Source organism: Bos taurus, chromosome 22 (genome assembly GCF_002263795.3).
Source record: "Bos taurus isolate L1 Dominette 01449 registration number 42190680 breed Hereford chromosome 22, ARS-UCD2.0, whole genome shotgun sequence".
NCBI classification, from domain to species: Eukaryota; Metazoa; Chordata; class Mammalia; order Artiodactyla; family Bovidae; genus Bos; species Bos taurus.
In genome coordinates, this window is record NC_037349.1 from 16384945 (window position 1) to 16405276 (window position 20332).

General features: G+C 43.3%; 2 protein-coding genes across 15 annotated transcripts in view; one reads left to right on the forward strand and one right to left on the reverse strand.

The window, feature by feature from the left end:
• Positions 1–705, reverse strand: part of ZNF445 (zinc finger protein 445) — a 59740-nt gene extending 59035 nt beyond the window's left edge. For 4 of the 7 annotated variants that reach the window (XM_059879818.1, XM_059879812.1, XM_059879817.1 and 1 more), the window contains exons 1-2: positions 631–705; positions 393–428 (exon numbers count right to left, since the gene is read on the reverse strand). The gene's annotated coding sequence lies outside the window, so the exon portion shown is untranslated. The remainder of the gene's footprint in view (positions 1–392; positions 429–630) is intronic. The other 3 variants (XM_005222534.5, XM_024982943.2, XM_059879815.1) reach the window with 1 other exon arrangement.
• A 2277-nt stretch (positions 706–2982) lies between these two features.
• Positions 2983–15766, forward strand: ZKSCAN7 (zinc finger with KRAB and SCAN domains 7). Of its 8 annotated transcripts, XM_059879806.1 has the most exons (6): positions 3255–3339; positions 4829–5371; positions 9617–9788; positions 11242–11333; positions 11643–11766; positions 13571–15766. In XM_059879806.1, the coding sequence occupies exons 2-6, from the start codon at positions 4949–4951 to the stop codon at positions 15022–15024; spliced, it is 2265 nt and encodes a 754-aa protein (XP_059735789.1). In that variant the 5' UTR covers positions 3255–3339; positions 4829–4948; the 3' UTR covers positions 15025–15766. The 8 variants fall into 8 exon arrangements, with proteins under 8 accessions (XP_010815817.1, XP_059735789.1, XP_059735788.1 ...); NM_001206812.2 differs by lacking the exon at positions 3255–3339 and having other exon boundaries at positions 4949–5371; XM_010817515.4 differs by lacking the exons at positions 3255–3339; positions 11242–11333; positions 11643–11766 and adding an exon at positions 2983–3071.
• Positions 15767–20332: the final 4566 nt, after the last annotated feature.

Sequence of the window (20332 nt, forward strand, 5' to 3'; positions counted from 1 at the left end):
GGAAACTGCAAACAAAATGTTTAATTATAGCTGCACATATGTGACTCAGTGGCGTCATAATACTGGCAACAATTTTAACCAATATATTAAATGCATTCCAGAAATTGAAGACATCATTCTCAGAAAGCAATAGTATGGGAATGTACTTAATACCACTGAATTATACACTTCAAATGGTTAAAATGGCAACATTTACCATGACACATGAAAATTTATTACAACTGTTTTGCTATAATACCAAAAAAATTAAAACAATAGTGCCTGTTTTCTAATAAAAAATATATACTCATATAAGAGTTTGCGAAATCATGCACAAATTTTAAAGAGTCAGGAAGACTCTTTAATTAACGGGTTGTGATTACTCTTCCTTTTCTTACGGTCACCCGACTCACCTAATTATCTGTGATGAATATGCTTTGTTTGCATAACTGGCAGAGGAGATAAAATTCAGAAACCATTACTTCAAATTCGCGCACCGGACGCCCGGAGCAGCGAAGGACCCGGGCTGGTTGATCTCCAAAGCCAGATCCTTGCCAGGGCGCAGCGTCCAGGCCGATCCTTACCCGCCACTCCCCAGGGAACTCCGCACCCGCACAGTAGCCCCCACCCCTCCACCGTCGCCCGGCTCACCAACTCCAGAGGCCGCAGAACTCTCAGTGCCCTGACTGCTCGACCCGCCCCACTCCACACTCTTCCAGCCCGGCTCTCCGCCGCTCCGTATCGCGCATGCGCATCGCCGCTCCAGGCCTCTCTAGGAAGTTGGGAGGGCCAACTTCTCGGCTTCTCCCGGGCCCCAGTGCCCTGCTGGGAGGCCTCTTGAGCTCAGCCCAGAGGCTTGTCCCCACACCCCCCACCTAACCCACTGGACGCCTGCCTTCTGTTCCTCCCACAGTGAAACGCCTTCCCACCACAACTAGAGAAAGCCCTCGCGCATCAACGAAGATCCATAAGGTTGCCCACTTTTGAGGACTGGGTATACTTAAATTCCTTACTGCTAGTTGGACAGTAGGGAGAGAACCAAAAAGGAGCTGAGCCCTGATACTCCAAGGAGCTTGTAAATTCTCTTTACATATGAGGCCTCCACGATGTCTCCATCTGTTATTGGAGGTTTGCCACGATTAAACCTAGTCTTTCCTGAGACGATCTAGCAGATTACTCTGTGCTCCAATAACACCAGTGTTCCATACACTGATGTATCTACAGAGTAAGCATGTAGAACTTCGTAGTGAGTGGATGTTTCCTAATTCCTCAGAAGAGGCTTTCTGGAGGGCCAGGTTGACTCTCCCAGGAGGTGGGAGAAGTATTGTTTTCTCTGTCTTTTCTATTAGTGTCTGGACCAAGGTTGTCCCCAACGGCTGCTCACCTGAAATGTGTTGAGCCTGTTCCCCTGTCGTCCTAATTCCCTGTCATTTCTGGCTTCCCTCTATTACCCAGAAACTGATGGAGTCTGGGAAGAGTAAAAGTGAAAGTGAAGTCACTCAGTCGTGTCCAACTCTTTGCGACCCCATGCACTGTAGCCTACCAGGCTCCTCTGTCCATGGAATTTTCCACGCAAGTATACTGGGGTGGTTTGCCATTTCCTTCTCCAGGGGATCTTCCCGACCCAGGGATTGAACTCTGGTCTCCCACATTGAAGGCAGATGCTTTACCATCTGAGTCACCAGTGATAACAAGAAGAAAAGTCTGATACTTCTCTAAGTAGCTTTTAGAGTTATAAAGGGCTTGTTTTTCAGTCGTTGGCATTAAATTTACTGATAGGAATGCACAATAAAGTTTGGAAAGTAAAGCTATAGTGAAAATGTCTCAATGTGAAAACATCAGTTGTGTACTGTAATACCTTGTGTTTGCACTTTGCTTCTTGGACTATGATCAGTTCAGTTCAGTTGCTCTATCATGTCCAACTCTTTGCGACTCCATGGACTGCAGCATGCTAGGTTTCCCTGTCCATCACCAGCTCCCAGAGCTTGCTCAAACTCATGTCCATTGAGTCGGTGATGCCAGGCAACCATCTCCTCCTCTGTCCTCTCCTCCTCCTCCTGCCTTCAGGCTTTCCCAGCACCAGGGTCTTTTCCAATGAGTGGGCTCTTCACATCAGGTGGCCAAAGTATTCGAGCTTCAGCTTCAGGATCAGGCCTTACAATGATTATTCAGGGCTGATATGATAAGTGCTACAATTCTTCTTTAGAAGAAACACCACCTCCAAAAGCTTTAATATATCACTGTATCCCTGAGTCCAGAAGACGAGGAGAACCCCTGTCTTCCCAGAATCTACCCTGAGGCCGTTTTGTGACTATCAGTGACTCTCCTCAGAACAGGGCCTGATACCACTAGCAGGAAGAAATCTGAGAGTAATTAAAGAATGAGGAATGAAAAAAAAAACAAAAACAAAAAACAAAACACAAAGAATGAGGAATGAATGAGGGTGAGAGAGAGAGAGACAGGATCTTAAAACAGAAAAAAAGAGGAGAAAAGGGGGTCTATGGATCTGAATTCAAAGTCTTCCGTGCCCTTTTTAGCCAGTAAAATGTAACCCAGGTAGCAGGACATTTGCCGAAGCTCAGAATCCTGACCTGCAAACTGATTCTTTCCTACAGAGCAGATACGAAGATGGAATTGATGTCCAAATCTCCTTCCCTCCAAATCCCTCAGTACAAATGACAAAGTCCAGACTGAGTAGATTCCTTCCTTGCTTAAAAACCTTCCCGCAGCAGTCTGGATGAAGGACACATTTCTTAGAGGTTAGCCCAGGTTCTGTGCTAGACAAAGGGGCAAATGTGGTGTGCGTCAGGGTCGCCCAGACTCAGAACACGTGAGCCTACTAACGTCTCAGTTGAGACCCCAGCCCCACCCCCGCCCCCGTCGCTGTGCGTAGTTCCTGCACCAAAGTGGAATCAGCTCTCTGGCTGCGGGGGCGCGCGTGCCCACCTTCTGGATCGAGACTTCCGGGATCCTACGCTTGGGGGAGAGGGGGGCGGAAGTGGGGCTTCTCTTGCTTCCGTCTCGGCCATTGTTTTCGCTTCTGCCGGCCACTGCGGTGTCTGGCGCTCGGGGGTCGCCGCGGCGGTGCCCCGGTGAGCGGGCCTGGGACGGGGAGGGAAGTGTTACTAGGGCCAGGGCCGCTGGGCTGGGACTGCTTGGCCGGAACTGCGGCCGCCCACTGCCCAGGTTGGCGACGGCGGCCCGACGCACTCTTCTCCCCGTGGTCGGCGCGCGGTCCCGGTGACGCTCAGAAGGCGCCAGATGTAGAGCAGCCTCTTTGTCCCAGTGATCTGACCAGCTGTGCCTGGCACAGAGCCCGGCACCTGCGGGCACAGCGATGAGCAGGGCAGACGTGGCCAGGTGAGCGGCGCAGCATAAGCCTGGTTGAACGCGCATGTAGTTAGACGTTTTCCCAGCCTTGCGCCGGGAAACAACAGTACGAAGCATCGGAAGTGGGTCAGACCTAGTCGGAATTTTAAACGTGAAGTATGACTTTTATGAAGGAGACATAAAAGTCCAGATAAGAGGTTGAACGTTCGGAGCTGTAAGGGAAGTAGGAAAGTGGCCTTTCTTTGTGTGTGGGATCTTAGAGCAGAGTCACAGATTTTTACGTCTGTCTTTTCTTAAAGAAGTCGAGGCCTGGAGAGAGTTAGTTTACTCAAGTTACCAAGATGCATGGTGACTTTGGAAGTGTAGCACAGATGCCCTAATTAACACCACGGTGCTGATTTTCAGAATTTTATAATATGTAAATTGATAAAAGTTGCCCCACTCCCAACTTCAGTATCATTCATTCGTTTCCCAGATATGTGCCTCAGTATCCCAAGTACACACACATGTACAAAGGTGACAGGGAACCAGTTCTGCCCTTTGAATCCTCCCAGAAAGTGGAGGTGGCCGCGGTGTAAGTCATAAACACAGTGTAAAAAGTGTTCTAGCAGAGGTGTGAATGAAAAAGGTACTGTGGGTTCCCTGAGGCAGTCATCACACTTAACTCCTGGAGAGATCAGCAAAACTTGCTAGGGGAAGTGGGATGAGTGGAAAAGGGTCTGATATTTCTGACTCCATTGTGTTACTTTCCTTTTGTGGCATACAGTTTAGGGGGTGTGAGTGGTGAGTTATGGATAAAATAGTTAAAATACAGTGTGTTAGAAGTACAGAGAGGTAGGCTCCCAGCTCCCCTTCCTGGATGAGGCAATCAGGAATGCCTTTAGGAGAAAATGGCATTTGATATGGATCATGCTAGATGAATAGGTGTTTGTCAAAAGTTTCAGAAGAAGAAAAATCCAAAGAGACAGTATGTGTGGCTTATGGCTGTTTCTAAAGCTTTAGTCCCTACCTTTCTTTATGGTTATCGCTGTCACATAAGAGAAGAGTAGAAGACTTTTGAGCAAGCATTTCCAACATAGGTTTATTTGTAAATAAAAAAACGTACTATTCTACAATGCACATTGTAGCACAGCTACTAAATAGTTAAATAACAACTTACTATTTTTTAAATACACCTTTTGGATTATCCTGCACATCCCATATTTGGAGATCATTGCAGTATTTCAGTTTGGGTACCTGGGGAAAGTGGTAGGGTGGGTGGCCAGAATAGAGGCCTCAGACTAGGTTGTGAATGCTGGGCATTGAATTTAGGTTTTATCCTGTAGTTAGGTGATGGAAACCACTGAAACTTTAAAAAAGAAAGTCATTTGAAGAGATGCTTAAGAGAGTCTGCCTTGGTTGTGCTCTTCCCCCCCCCCCCCACCCCACCATGAAGGTTTGCCTTTTAACTTGAGGGTCTGTCATCAGCCTGAGGCTGAACACTCTGGGGAATCTAATTTCTCTCTTGATGTTTCTGTAGGTGACACTCCCATCATCCTATATCCTCAATTCTGACAATAGCTTCTGAGAGCTGAATTACAGACCATCATTTTAATTGGACATAAACTGCAAGTGCAACAAGCCTCTCTTTGGTGTCACAATGGCTACCCAAGGCAGGGGAACTTCAGGCCTCTTCCCCAGGGGTGCTGTTCTCCAGAGACAGGAGGGCTGCCTGACCGTGAAACAGGAACCAGGGAGCCCGACCTGGGGGCATGGCTGCAGTCTCCAAAAGAATCACCCTCCTGTCTGTGAAATTTTCCGGCTCCACTTTAGGCAGTTATGTTATCATGAGATGTCTGGGCCACAGGAGGCACTGAGCCGGCTCCGGGAGCTGTGCCGCTGGTGGTTGATGCCAGAGGTGCACACCAAGGAGCAGATCCTGGAGCTGCTGGTGCTGGAGCAATTCCTGAGCATCCTGCCTGGGGAACTCCGGACCTGGGTGCAGATGCATCACCCTGAGAGTGGTGAGGAAGCTGTGGCTGTGGTGGAGGACTTCCAGAGATACGTCAGTGGGCCAGGAGAGGTGAGCAACTGAATCTAAGTTGGCATCTGGAATTGGTTTTTTTGTAATTGAAATTTATTTATTTTAATTAGAGGCTAATTACTTTACAATATTGTATTGGTTTTGCCATACATCTGGAACTGTTTTCTACTGCTTGGGGTAGCCTAGAAATAGGCGTTCTCCATTCCATAGTCTCTAAACTGGTTTCCCTTTAGGATTCATGAGCCCAGTGCCCACCCCCACTTTTGTTTTTTACAAGGAGTTTTGTGCTCCCAGCCCTAAAAATGCAGGGCCCAGCCAAGTTCTGTGAATTGCTTTGTGAAATACTGTGTTGTAAACCTAGCTTAAGCCTGGAGCACCACACAGTGCTCCTGACACACAGAGGATCTGCACACTGGTTAGAATAGGGAAGCATGTCAGGGAGAAGCAGCCCTGAAGATGTGCTGATAGCATGATCCCTCACTTGAGAAGTTTCTCATTACTTCCTTGGACTTCTCAGAGTTAATGGGCTCTTTGCCTTTCTGGTTCCTTATGAGATGTGACAGGTCTGGGCTTCAGCATCATTTTTTTCCTTTGTAGCTTTCCAAACCCAACTGGCATCTTTCTGCTTCTTTAATTCTAATTTTGATTTTCCCTATTTTTAGAATTCTTTCAAGTTTTAATTCAAGGTAACACAAATGAAAGGAAAACTTGGAGAAGTCACCAGTGTCATAACAGTGTGAACGCTGACTCCTAGGATCATAGAGCTAACTAGCTCAGTGACCATGTGTATCAGTCAGAGTTCAGCCAGAGAAACAAAACCAGTAGGAAATTATATATTGGGTTGGCCAAAAAAGTTTGTTTGGTTTTTACCGTAAGATGTTATGGAAAAACCCAAATGAACTTTTTAGTCAACCCAGTGTATGTCTGTTGCTAGAAAGTGACATGTCACTATGGGACCTTGTGAGTCTAGTCAGGAGTTTGCAAGGCAGGTTGTCAGAAAGTTAGGCTAGAACTGTCACTCACAGGTTGAAGCAGCTGTCCACAGAAAGAATTCCTTCTTCATGGAACTTTCAGTTCTGATTTTAAGACCTTGCTACTGTTTAAATCAAGCCCATCCAGACTGTCTAAGATAACCTCCTTTACTTAAACTGATTATGAGTTTTTATCACTTCTATAAAGTATCATCACAGTAACACCTATATTAGAGCTAATTGACATCAAAAGACGATCACACTGTGGATAATCAGTTCTTCCTGATGAGTCTTCAGTTGCTTCTCTTGTAACTGAGCAGGATGGATTAGCGCATTTCCTCCTTTGTGCTTTACCAGGGAAAACCAGTGTGTGAAATTTCCCAGGTACCCAGTACAGCATTCTATTCAGTGCTTTTTCAAAAATGATTACGTGTCTGGGCCTAGGAAATCAGTTCCAATTGATTGGAGTCCTAGGGTTAGACCTTTTTCCAAAAGTCTAAACGCTTTGACAGTAACAAATCCATTGTTCGATCATTATTTCCTTGGGTATACAAGTAAGTGAAAATCACTCAGTTGTGTTCATCTCTTTGTGTCCCCATGGACTGTAGCCCACCAGGCTTCTCTGTCCTTGGAATTATCCAGGCAAGAATACTGAAATGGGTTTCCATTCTCTCCTCCAGAGGATATTCCCGACCCAGGGATCGAACTCAGGTCTCCTGCTTTGCAGGTGAATTCTTTACTGTCTGAGGAATAAGGAATAAGTTAACTATCAGCAGAGTCTAGAGGGCAACTTGGCCCAACCATAGTCAAGGACAAGTAGCTGTGGAAATGTTTAGAGTGCCATTTAGTGAGGAGTGTAGAAAGAAGATTTCCCTATCTTCTGCCTTTTGCTTAAGCATAAGAGAATGTCCCCTCCATTAAAACTGTCACTTGGGACTTCCCTGGTCATCTAGAGGTTTAGATGCTGTGCTTCCAGTGCAGGGGGCCCAGGTTCAACCCTTGGACAGGGAAATAGATCCCACATGCCGTAACTAAGAATTTGCTTGTCATGACTAAAAGATGCCTCATGCAGCCAGATAAATAATAATTTTTTAATTAAAAAAAGTACTGTCTTTTATCCAGGGAACCTCAGAAGAAAGGTGACTGAGTCACAAACCCAAGAGAATGACTAACAGTTGACAGGGCCACTGAACACTCATCGGGCTCTAACCTAGAAGTGAGATATTTGGACTCCATTTCTTACTCTGCGGCTGTTGTCAGTTTAAGTTTTTCAACATGAGAACAGGGCTGTCTCACCTAGCCTGAATTCAGAAAGTGTTTTTTTGACTAAATGGAAAAAAAAAACCACAGAGGCTTTTTCATGAACGTTTGCCAGGAGGAGATGACAGGATGTCATTTTGATCAGCAGAAGTGAGTGAGCATGGGCATGTGTGTACACTGGGGCCAGAGAGGGTTGTAGGGACATCCCTGCTGGGTTGCAGAATCACGCAGTTTACAAAATGCTTTATATCTGTTTTAATTTGTGTTCCTACCAAGCTTCCAAATAGTAGCCCAAATGGTGATCATCTCCATTTCACAAGCGATGCAAGTACCGAGAGGTTAATTGGCTTATCTAAGATGACAGAGCTAGTGTGTGTAAGATGATAGAGCTAGTGTGTGTGTTTGTATTAATTGCTCAGTCGTGTCTGACTCTTTAAACATTCCATTGGTCCATGTGTATGAGACCAGGATTTTCCAGTTCTTATATTCTAAGCCACTACCTTCCCCCTAATGTGTTGCTGTGGAATGCTGTCGGGATGAAAATTGGAATGGGGTTTTCATGGCCTGCAAGAAAAGGACTCCTGTGAGTCCTAGTGAATGAATAGGAACTTTATTAGGATTTAATTATCACTGAGTTACAAGGTTGTGTTATCACAATGCAGTTAAGTTCTGTTTTCTGCCAGTACCCACAGCTGACTAGACAGACCTTTGTTGGCAAAGTAATGTCTCTGCTTTTGAATGTGCTGTCTAGGTTGGTCATAACTTTCCTTCCAAGGAGCAAGTGTCTTTTAATTTCATGGTTGCAGTCACCATCTGCAGTGATTTGGAGCCCCCCAAAATAAAGTCTTTCACTGTTTCCATTGTTTCCCCATCTATTTGCCATGAAGTGAAGGGACCGGATACCATGATCTTAGTTTTCTTAACGTTGAGTTTTCCCTAGACAGCATATTAAAAAGCAGAGACATTACTTTGCCAACAAAGGTCCGTCTAGTCAAAGCTATGGTTTTTCCAGTAGGCATGTATGGATGTGAGAGTTGGACTATAAAGAAAGCTGAGTGCTGAAGAATTGATGCTTTTGAATTGTGGTGTTGAAGAAGACTCTTGAGAGTCCCTTGGACTGCAAGGAGATCCAATCAGTCTATCCTAAAGGAAATCAGTCCTGAATATTCACTGGAAGGACTGATGCTGAAGCTGAAACTCCCAATACTTTGGCCACTTGATGCGAAGAACTGACTCACTAGAAAAAAACCCTGATGCTGGAAAAGATTGAAGGCGGGAGGAGAAGGGGACGATGGCAAAATATTGAGAGGAAGGCTTTCAGCATAATGCCACCATTGGGCTAAGCATTGTTCTAGGAACACGTGATGAAGACAGAGTTCTCACCCCCAGAAAGCTTATATTTCACTGGCAGAGAAATAGACAATAAAGTAATAAATAAGGTAATTAAAAATTAATATGTGCCATAGAAAATATTATCAGGTAGTTTGAGAGAGAGAATGACTATCCTTGCTTTGTCAGCATGGTCCAGGATGGTCTCTCTGAAGACAACATACTTTTGCTGAGAGAAGTTGGAAAAGCTAAGGTTTGTCAGCTGCTGTATTGGAATATTGCTCCAGGTGTCAGCCTTGGTAGCATAATTCGTGCACATACAGGTACACACACCTATCACTTTTTACTTCCTTGGTACTTGTGATTGATCTGTTCTGTAGGTTAAGGCCCTTGGGAGCGTACAGAGTTACTGTCCTGACTCCTTTTTCTAGGTGGTTCTTCACGAGCACGTGTGTGTCTGAAGCACTAGCCCAGAGTGGAAATAGTTCTGTAATCTGGTCTTGAAGCTCCTGCCAAGATGGGCAACAGAGGAATGGCAAGTAGGACTGCAAGCTGTAGATCCTGCTTGGACAGTATTCTCCCACTTGGCTAACCTGGTAGGGCTAGAGGGACCCTCTGGCTCTTCTTTTCCTGGCTTCCTCTCTTGGGGGTGCTTCCTAGAGGTCTTGGGTTTTCTACCTTCATGAATGCTGTTTTGGACCCAATTTTATTTCCTTGTCTCTAGGTTTCCACTCCAGGGCAGGAACAGGAGATACATTCTGAAGAGAAGACAGCCTTGGGTGCAACACATGAATCTCCTTCTACCTCACCCCACAGTGAGGGTTCAGCCCCTGGAGCCCACCTGGAGCCTCCTCGTGATCCTGGGGCACACCACCACCTCTCCAGTGAGCACTCTGGTACTCACCTCCCTGGCTCTGGCCTTCAGTTATTCTTCCTTGCTCTCCTTTGGAGTCTTCCTTTCCCTCATCTCCCATCTCCCACCCCATTGGCCCCTTATCACCCTGCCCTGTGTCTTTCTTCCCTGGTGACTTCGTTCCTTTTGCTTATTCTCCAATCATTTATTTATTTAGTGCATTTTTATCAAGCATGTCTCATGCAAAGACACTGTTGAGGACCAGAGAGATGTACTACACCATGGATACTTATAAAGAGCTTGTTGTCTAGTTGCCAGAGGGTCAGTCCTAAGTGCAAGAAGGGGCAACCTCATAAGATATATCTGAGTGATATCAGTCCCCAGGCATTTGGGGCCATCACAGACGAGCCATGTGGGCATTGTAAACAGTGAGCAAAATCATTGTGGGTTAGGGTGGCTGGAGGATGTTTTGTGGCAGAGGGATTGAACAGTGAAAAATGGGGAAGGGATTAGAAGCGGGAAGAGAGGTGGTCGGTGCCAGAACAGAATGTAAAGCAAAGGCTCGCTAAGTTGGGAGTTCCCTTGGACCACACTGAGGTACGGTCAGGAGGGACTTATCTGGGAGCCTGAGCTGTGCTTGTGTAGGGCCTTTGGGTGGAACCCGGGAAGATTTGTGGGGTAGGTGAAGTGTTAGAAAACAGTATTCTGGAAGGATTACGTAGCACATGAGCACTGTGGATAGAGTGAGAAGCCCAGTGGCTGGGAGCCTTAGGAGGAGGCTAGTGTCACAAAACAGAAGTAATTGCCTGAGCGGATTTGGGTGGAATGAAAAGTGATAGATGTGACACACATTTGAAGGAAAAATCCACGAGACAATGCAGAGGAGGGGGGATTAGTAGGTTTTAGATGATGTTTGGAATCACTGAGGAAACTTGGGAAGTCAGGAGAGGAAGATGGAAACATGCATTTTAAACAGTGAACTTAAGGTCTTGTGGGACACCCAAATGAAATGTCCAGATAGGCAGCTGGAGGCTTGTGGTAGGGGTCTCAGAGAATGGAGAACTTCAGAGCAGCATTAGAGAATGGGAGCCATGAGATCTCTGACAGAGGGAAGAGGGTCACTCTGGGACCTAAGTGCCTTTAGTATCCTTGATGAATGGGCAAATGAAGAGAGGCCCCACAGCCTCTCACAGGCAGAGAGGTAGGGGGAGGGCAAGCAGGCTGCTGCTGGGGAAGCCACAGAGGAGAGAAGGTGGTCAGAAGTGTAGCTTCCTACCTAGTGTGGCAGAGAGAGGACTGGAAGGAGCTCTGTTTGACCAGGGACCTTCTGCATCTCCAGGGAAAGTTCACAGTTTACATGGATAACACCTTTATGGAATAGGTGTGAGGGTCAGTGTATGTGGAGCTGCTTGGGTTCTCTTGAATCCATTTACAGACCTCCTCATTGGAAACAAGAGCAGGGCTGGTCCCACTCAGAGATTTCTTTCTTCCTTCAGCTCAGAGTGCTTCCCCGGTGCCCACCCTTCCCCAAGTGGGGAACTTAAGAAACCAAGTAGTAGCAACTGTGCTTTCGATGGTCAGGCCCCAGGTGAGCTTCCTGAGTTCCAAGTCTGTGACCCAGGAGTAGCAAGGCCTCATCTCCAGGGCTCTGGCCCATTCTGAGCCTGCTTCTGTGGCTTCCCCGCCTAACTGCTTCCCCTGGAGCTGGTCCTGTCCACTGAGTTCATGGACTGTATCTTACCTTGAACTTGTCCTTTTATTAATGTGTCCTCCTAGCTTCCTTCTGTCTCTCCATCCCTTTGGCCACCAGGTACCCAATTCTGTGCTCTTGGTAACCCTGATGACTTGGCCCCTTAGCCTGGGAATGTCCCTGAGCAGTAAAAGCTTGTCATTCCAGGAGGCTGCAGAGTTGGAGTTCCTATCTGTGAACTATTCTCAGAAGTGGAAAGGTGCAGCACTCAGCCAGGGAGCCCTGTACCAGAACATCATGCTGGAAAACTGCCACAGCCTGGCCCCTTTGGGTAATGACTCTGCTCCCCAGTAATTTAGAGTCGGCCCTCTTTGCTAGGTTCTTATTCTTTTAAATTATGAAAATATAAAGAGACAAAGTGGGGAGAATAATAAAGTGAATTTCTCTATATCAACACCCACTATAATTATTGTTAACATTCTCTTTACTTCCTTATTAATTAAACTGGGCTGGTTTAATTAGAATTTGTAGTTGGACAGAATATAGAGCCACTCAATTACTGTCAGTCATGAGCTAAGTTACTTACAATAAGGCTGAAGGAATGGAAACCCGGAGCAGACCGACCAACTAGACCAGACTTTGGGAAAGAAAGCCTTGTAGGAGCCTAGGAGCCTCGCAGCAGAAGTGAAAGGATTTTCATGCCATTGTTTTCAGATAGCAGCACCCCACATATCTGTTTCCAATTGTCACTGATAACCATTTTCTTCACTCTGAATGTTTTTTTCTTTCTCTGAGCTCCTTAATTAGCCTTTCTGTTTCCTCATATGTTCTGGTTGCTGTGGCTCCTGATAGATTTTTTTCTCCATAGATCATTTCAACTTGAGCTCCTACTTCTAATTTCCTTCGTTTCCTACTTTCAGTTCATAATTAAATATCATCTTTGAGCAGAACTTTGTTCCAGGCTACCTGGAGCTGGTAACTACTCTACAGATAAACTATACTTGGGTTTGGTGTTTGGTCCTGGTCCAGTCACCTGTTGTCCATCCTCGAATGAGCTGAGTTGCTTGGCACAAGGCATGTTTGCCTCGGGTTCCCCTTCAGAAATAATGGGGCACGGCTGCTTCCAGAAAGTGGCTGTTGTCAGGGGAGGTTCTGGGGTTGACAAGTCTAAGACAGTAGCCTACTCTGAAGAGAATGGACTTAGAAGTCAAGGATTCAGACATCTGTAACTTGTACACACTAAAGTACTTGAAGATTTATACCCCTGATGTCGATGTGAGTGAAAGGAACCAACATTTTTTGTATTAAACTATAACTATGATTGCTCTGCCTTCTCCCACTATTATAAAATTTAAAAGCAAATATTTATTGCTTATTTTCCCATGATTCCTGATTATCAAGATACCAAAGACATGTTTGATTTATATTTCAAGTTATTGATACCAGTCTTAATTTTCTGTGTAGTACTGCACCTACCAGTCCAGTGTTCCAGGGACTAGGTCCCCAGGTTTAGAGCTCTGCTCTCCCCTTAACACTTTTCCTCAGTGTTTCTCTACTTGTGGCTTCTCCACACCCTGTCCCTGTCCTGTTACTCAAGAATCACTCCTTTTTTGTACACTTTTTTCCTGATCATACCCTTATAATATACATTTCTCTTCAACTCTCATGTTTGCCCACATCATTTCTTATATTTGGTTTAAAGTATTTACCACCACTCTCCTCAACATCTTTACTGTGAACTGTGGAGCCATATAGTGTCATGGTTGGAGCAGACCTGAGAGTTCATCGTTTTACTAAGGAGACACCACATCTAAGTGACTTCTGGGAGATGACACTGTGCTTTACAGTCTGATCTCTTGCCTTTCAATTGGCCTGCCCTCCTGGCTGTGCTGGCTCCACATGCCTCTGTTCTGATAGCTCTGCTTCCTCCCTCCTCTATGGACTGGCTTTCCCTCTTTGTTTTTCTGTCCATGAAGAAAAATTTGAGCCATTTCCAGTTTTTCTCCTGTTCTGAATGTGTCTCCTCATTACTTACCCTCAGTGTGAATTTTTTGTTAGCTACATAGGCTCCTGATAGTTCCATTTCCCCAATAGGACAAGAAATGAATGACAGTTGTTTTCTTCTGACTTGGCAGCAGATGAGAACAGGATGGTGCATTCACAGTTGCCTCCAAAACAGGACATTTCTGAAGAATTGAAGTCATCTGACAGGATCTTAGGGGTGTTCTGTGGAGTGATTCCTGCAGGACAAGAAGCTGGGACTGCCAGTAAAGAGGCTTCAGAGAATCTAGAAGTTCAACCCTCAGATGAAGAAGGAACCAGACTGGACAGTGATTTCTTAGAAATAACACAGGAGGATAAAAAGAAATCCACAGAGGATCAATATGATGATTATAAGGAACTTGGGGGACATCTAGATCTGTCCTCTAGTCTCTCAGAACATCAGGGAGTTCTGAAGGGACAGAAATTGTATCACTGTGATGAATGTGATAAAGCTTTTAATCGGAGTTCACACCTCATTGGGCATCAGAGAATCCACACTGGAGAGAAACCATATGAGTGTTCTGAGTGTGGCAAGACCTTCAGGCAGACTTCTCAGCTCGTTGTCCACCTCAGAATCCATACAGGGGAAAAACCTTATGAATGCAGTGATTGTGGAAAGACCTATCGCCACAGCTCCCATCTCATTCAACACCAGAGACTCCATTATGGGGAGAAACCATATAAATGTAATGAATGTGCAAAAGCTTTCACCCAGAGTTCCCAACTCATTGACCACCAGAGAACTCATAGCGGGGAGAAGCCATATGAATGCAATGAATGTGGGGAGGCCTTCATTCGGAATAAAAGCCTTATCCGCCATCAGGTACTTCATACTGGTAAGAAACCTTACAAGTGTGATGAATGTGGGAAAGCTTTCTGTTCTAACAGAAATCTTATTGACCATCAGAGAATCCACACTGGGGAGAAGCCTTTTGAGTGTAATGAATGTGGTAAGGCCTTCAGTCGGAGTAAATGTCTTATTCGACATCAGAGCCTCCACACTGGGGAAAAACCATACAAATGCAGTGAGTGTGGGAAAGCCTTCAATCAGAACTCTCAACTTGCTGACCATGAGCGAATTCATACTGGAGAAAAACCTTTTGAATGTAATGAGTGTGGTAAGGCATTCGGTCTGAGTAAATGTCTCATTCGACATCAGCGACTTCACACTGGTGAAAAGCCATATAAATGCAAAGAGTGTGGAAAATCCTTTAATCAAAATTCACACCTTATTATTCATCAGAGAATACACACTGGTGAAAAACCGTATGAATGTAATGAATGTGGAAAGGTCTTCAGTTACAGCTCCAGTCTTATGGTACATCAGAGAACCCATACTGGGGAAAAACCCTATAAATGCAAAGATTGTGAGAAAGCTTTTAGTGACAGTTCACAGCTCATTGTACACCAGAGAGTTCATACTGGAGAGAAACCCTATGAATGTATTGAGTGTGGGAAAGCCTTCAGTCAGCGTTCTACTTTCAATCACCACCAGCGAATTCATACTGGAGAGAAGCACTCAGGTCTGGCTCGATCTGTTTCTTAAGACATAATTCTCTAAAGACAGCAAGGAACTTTGGTTAAGGTTTCTATATAAGGAGTATGTTAACTCTGTTCTCTGTTTTCAACCACTGATCAAAGTGGACCATCCCTAAAGGTTCTCTGCCAATCACAGTGGTGGGAGAGGGAATAACAGTGCAGTCCTTCCCAACTACTGTTTAAAAATCTATCTCATTTCTTAGTTATTCATCCCCTAATCAGAATGTGTGTTTCTCTAGGACAGAGATAGTTCCTTTTTCTGTTTCATTTCCTCCCTTTTACCATTTACATAAAGTCATTCTCCAAGATACTGATTCACTTCTTGGCTATGGCCCTCTTTATGTACTATTTTTTACCTCTTTATCTACTTTTTAAACTCCTACTCTAATATCGTCCCTCACCACTTAGGTTCCCTGTCTAGAAAGTCTTTTTTTTTTCATTTCCTTTGCTAATCTGTGTCCCACAGAACCTGCCAGATCCAGAACCAGTCTTTCTTGAAAGACTCTCTTCTTCAAATACTTCTCCATTCATGTTAAACTTCGATTCATTGGACTTCAGTACTTTGAGTTAGCTGGTGGTGTATGTACAACTGTTGTTAAATGACCTTGTAAATTATTCTCAACCTACTGTATATGTGTGTATGTTCTTGCCAACATATTATAGACTCTTTGAGGTTGGATATAGTATTTAAGTACATAGGTAATGATTTTCATATGGTGGTAGTATAATAAATACCTTTTTAAAACTCAGCTTTCTAACTGAACCATTCTTAAATTGGGCACAATCTCCCCTCCCCCTGGCCACCCACCAGACTAGAAGCTTCTAAATATAGATCTTATATCTTCATAGAATATCACATACAAAGCCCTTATCGATTCTTCATATACCTCTGGAAGTCTCATTACTGCTACTTCGTTGTTTTCTGATAAATTTTCTATTGGGTTTAGGAAGTTTCCTTCTATTCTTATTTTTAGTAGCAGTGGTATAATGTAGTAGTTAAGTGCATAGATTTTTTTTTTTGGCCACAGCACAAGATGTGGGACCTTAGTTCCACAGCCAGGGACCGAACATGTGTCCCCTGCATTTGAAGCACTGAAGCTTAACCAGTGGACCACCAGGTAAGTCCCACGAGCATAGATTTTTGTGCCTGGTATTCTAGGTTCAAATCCTGACTCTTCCCCTTTCTTAGGTAGGTGATCCTCAATAAGTCATTTAGTTTCCTTGTGTTTAGCTCTCCCTTGTATAAAATGGAGCTACCTCAGGACTGTGAGGGTAAAATTAGTTTGTAAGGGTAAGGCACTTAAAACAGTGTTGGCACTTAAAACAGTGCTTGGCACATACTGTGCTACCTAGTTTTTATTATGATGGCTTTTAAGTTCTACATGATTTTTTTTAAAAAACCCACTTGTATAATTTTATAGACAATGTCCTTTATTTTTGTAATTTTAGGGAGAGTAAGTTTCTAAATAATTGCAGTTTCCTTGTGCTCTTGGGGTAAAACCCATTTGTTCCTGATGATTTTTTCAAGTACAGAACTAAATTGAATTTACTATTAAGTTTTTGTCTGCTTTGCAAAATGTTTTTCTTTAATTACTCTGGAAGAACTTGAATAATATGAGAATGATTCTTTGAACAATAAAAATAACTCTGCCCGATCTGTTTTGGGGGATGAGGGAATTGAGAGGGACAAATTTTTTTTGTTCCCACCCTGAGAGGCATAAATCTTTAGCAGCATTTTTATTTTTTCAGTTGTTGCCCTCTAAGTTTCCATCTCTGAGTAAATTTTGGTGATACATATCTGGAAGTCATCCTTTTTACTGGACTGACAGTGGCATAAAGTTGCACTTCGTATTCTATAAAGTTCTACTCTTTTGTATATGTAGTTAGAGCTCTGTTTCATCCATAATGTTTTACATTTTGGTTTCCTTTCAGTTTTTCTTTCATGATTGCCATGTTTATTTTGTTTTTCTTTGAAACTCCACTTTTTCTTGAATATATTTTTTCATATGTTCTTTCACTGCCTCAAGTTGCAGAGACTTTTCATTAGCCTCATCTCTCTCTTTTTTTTAATTACTCAGTGATTTTGATATTTGTCCCAAGATAGGGAAATCAGCTTTTTCTTGAATTGTTCTATAGGCTATTTGCATGCTATTAAATTATCTGTTTAGATCTGGAACTAGAAGATGAATTCTAAATTTTCATTACTAGTATGCTATGCAGGAATAAAGAAGTAAAGGAGCAGCTCAACATTTTGCTAATCTGGTTGAAAACTTTCCACCCAGAGCCCCCTTTTTTCTTTTTTGCTCGGCTTTTATATGAGTCCAATGAAGGCTCCTTCTACATGCACTACCTATTGCAAATAGCTTTGTTGTAAAAGAACTGAGTATGGAAAACTCTTCAATCCCTAAGACTTTATTTTACCTTGGCAACTCCAAATTGAGAAAAGAACATATCCTGAGATGTTTGAGAAAATATTCAGTTTTATGAAAACATCCACCAGAGACTTTTTATGCTTCCAAGAAACCTACTTATTTGAGTGTGTGAAAATGTTGGCTATAGTTTATTTCTTGTTTGACATCACAAAGTCCACCTGTGTTGGATTTTAAAAGCAAGAAACCATTCATCCAGAGCTTCTATTATTTGCTACACATTTTTGTGTTTTTTTTGCTACACATTTTTGGAAGATAGTATTCCTGGAATAAGTGTTGAAAGCTTTTAGTTATTGCACATGGGTTCTGCTTCATTCATGAGTCCACAGTGCAGGTAAAGAAGAACAGCAGTGTGATAAAGCTTATAATTTATTTTTAAAAATCAGACAAAATTTATGCCTAGGAGATAGTTCAGATGATCACATGTGGTGGTGAATATACTAGGAGCTGGACATTTACCCTCTTATTTCTTACACAAAAATTATTCTACAGGTATATTCTGCATGTCAAACCCTGGTAATTTTGCTTCTAAGACAAGTAGGAAAGGTCAAGAGATGTTGGGTGCTGACAAGTTGTTGAGTATTGTCCCATGTTGGAAGACATTTCTCTTAAGTCGACCTCTTTGAGTGCTACAAAGGATACTGTAGGTGTTAAGGACAAGTTGTGAACACCCACAGGGCAGCTCTTTCTCTACAGAAAATTAGAAACAACCCCCCTACCCCTAACATTAGGATGTGTTCTAGCTTGATGTGCCCTTATATAACACTTGTCCAAAGGGGATAATGGGAAGGTGTTACGACATCAGCTTTTTCCAAGTACCTAATGGTACAAGTATCTGACCCAGATAGTATAGACTGATTTACTCCTTGCTGTACCAGAACAGTCTTCCCACTAATATATGCATAAGGCTAATGGGCTGTACTTTGCCCAGTTGGATGCCCTGTAGGATGGGTTCACTTTCCCTTTTAAGACATATGAACATCTTAAATGAAAACAATAAGATATATTTGACATCCCTAACGCTTTTCAGATCAGTGGCTCTTGGTTAGAAATTTCTAGCTGACTGAAAATGTAATGTTTTTCAGGTCACCAAGTTCAGTGACTTAACTATTTCTCAAGATGTACGTACAGTTGGCATTTTATGATATCAGGCGTCTCCCCCAAGCCCCCAGTTGCATTGTCTTGTAAATAGATGATGTATTTACAAGATATTCAGTTTTCCAACTTTGTGCCATATGGATTGTGGGTGGAGAGGCACAGAGCCAACAGTCACACAAGTTTCAGTACAATGAGATGAATGGATAGAGTAACCACAGAACAACATGCATTCTCCTAAGACTAAATAAGGAGTGGCTGTATGTTCAGGGCTACACGGTGCATAGATAAATACTCATCCACCAGGATGTGTGCATTATACTTTGATTCCCAGTTAGGTAAGGTTGAAAAATGCTATATCCCATCTTTGAGACTGTGTGGCTGCCCAGGGAAGGAGGAGACAGAACAATGCAATTACACTATACCAGTAGTGACCCTGGCAAGTCAGTATGATTTTAAAAAAAAGGATATTAGTGAAACCTCCAGTTAGTATTCAGGCTGCCTTTGTGATGAGCAAAAATTGATGACATCCAAGCTCTCAACGGGGAGCCACATTGCTGGTGCCCCTAGGATTCAAGGGAAGTGCACCCTAGTCCAGGGGCCATTTATAAAGAAGATGATCATGGCAGCTGCTGTAGTGCTAAAATTAAAGCCACTGACGTGTATTCTCTAAGCTGTGCATGTTATCCATTGTCAACATTTATCCTAGCAAGGAGCACTGAAGTAATGACATAGAAGGAGTCATTTAAAAGACTTTGAAAAGAACAATTAGAGGAACTCTAAATTCACCTCTTCTTGGGGTTCCCTGAGGTTTCCATTGAGAGTGTATATATGGGATATTTGAACCATAGAATCAGCAACAGCTGGATAATTTCCCCAAAATCTACAAGAATAAGAGAAATTGCACATCTTGTTGGGGGCCTCTGAGCAATACTGTGTATAAAATAAGAGTTAGAAATATCTTATACTGGGGCAAAGCTAAAGATATGCTCCACCTCCCTACCCCATACAAGAAGTTATCATGTCCTGGCCCATAATTAATATCAAGGGCAAAACCATCTTCAACAAGCCAGCTGGTCTGAATCTCCAGATTCTGGAACACCCTTTTCCCTCTTGAATCATGAGTGGGTCATCACTAAGTATATTGCTTCTCAAGGAAGTCAGGTGTATTAGTCTGTTTGGACTGCCATAGCGAAGTACCACAGACTGGGTAGCTTAACCAACAGAAATGTGATTTTTCAGTTAAGGAGTAGAAAGTTTGAGATCAAGGTGTCAGCAGAGTTGATTTCTTCTCAAGCCTCTCTCCTGGCCTTATAGATGGGTGTCTCCTATCTTTACATTTAGTTCATGTCCTAATTTCCTCTTACACAGTGGCATTGAAGTAGGATGTGCCCCCAGTGAGCTCTTTTAACCTTTATTACCAGTTTAAAGGTTCTGTCTCTAAATAAAATCTCATTGTGAAGTCCTGGGATTTAGGAGGACTTCAACACACAGATTTGCAGGGAACACAATTTAGGCCATACTATAATTTTATCCCTCTCCCTAAACATGTTCCTCTTAAACAGTCTATTTCTAGAGAACAATCTTATTTTAGTTGCTCAGATCAATAACCATGGAGTCATCCTTAACCAACATCCAATTCATAGCAAATCATGTTGGACATGTGTTCAAAAAATATATATCTTCTTATCACTTCCATCACTTCTAAGCTAGTCTAAGCCACTATCATTTCTTATCTGGAATACTTAAGTAGCTTCTTCATCTCTCTACTTCTACTCTTGTCCACCCTTA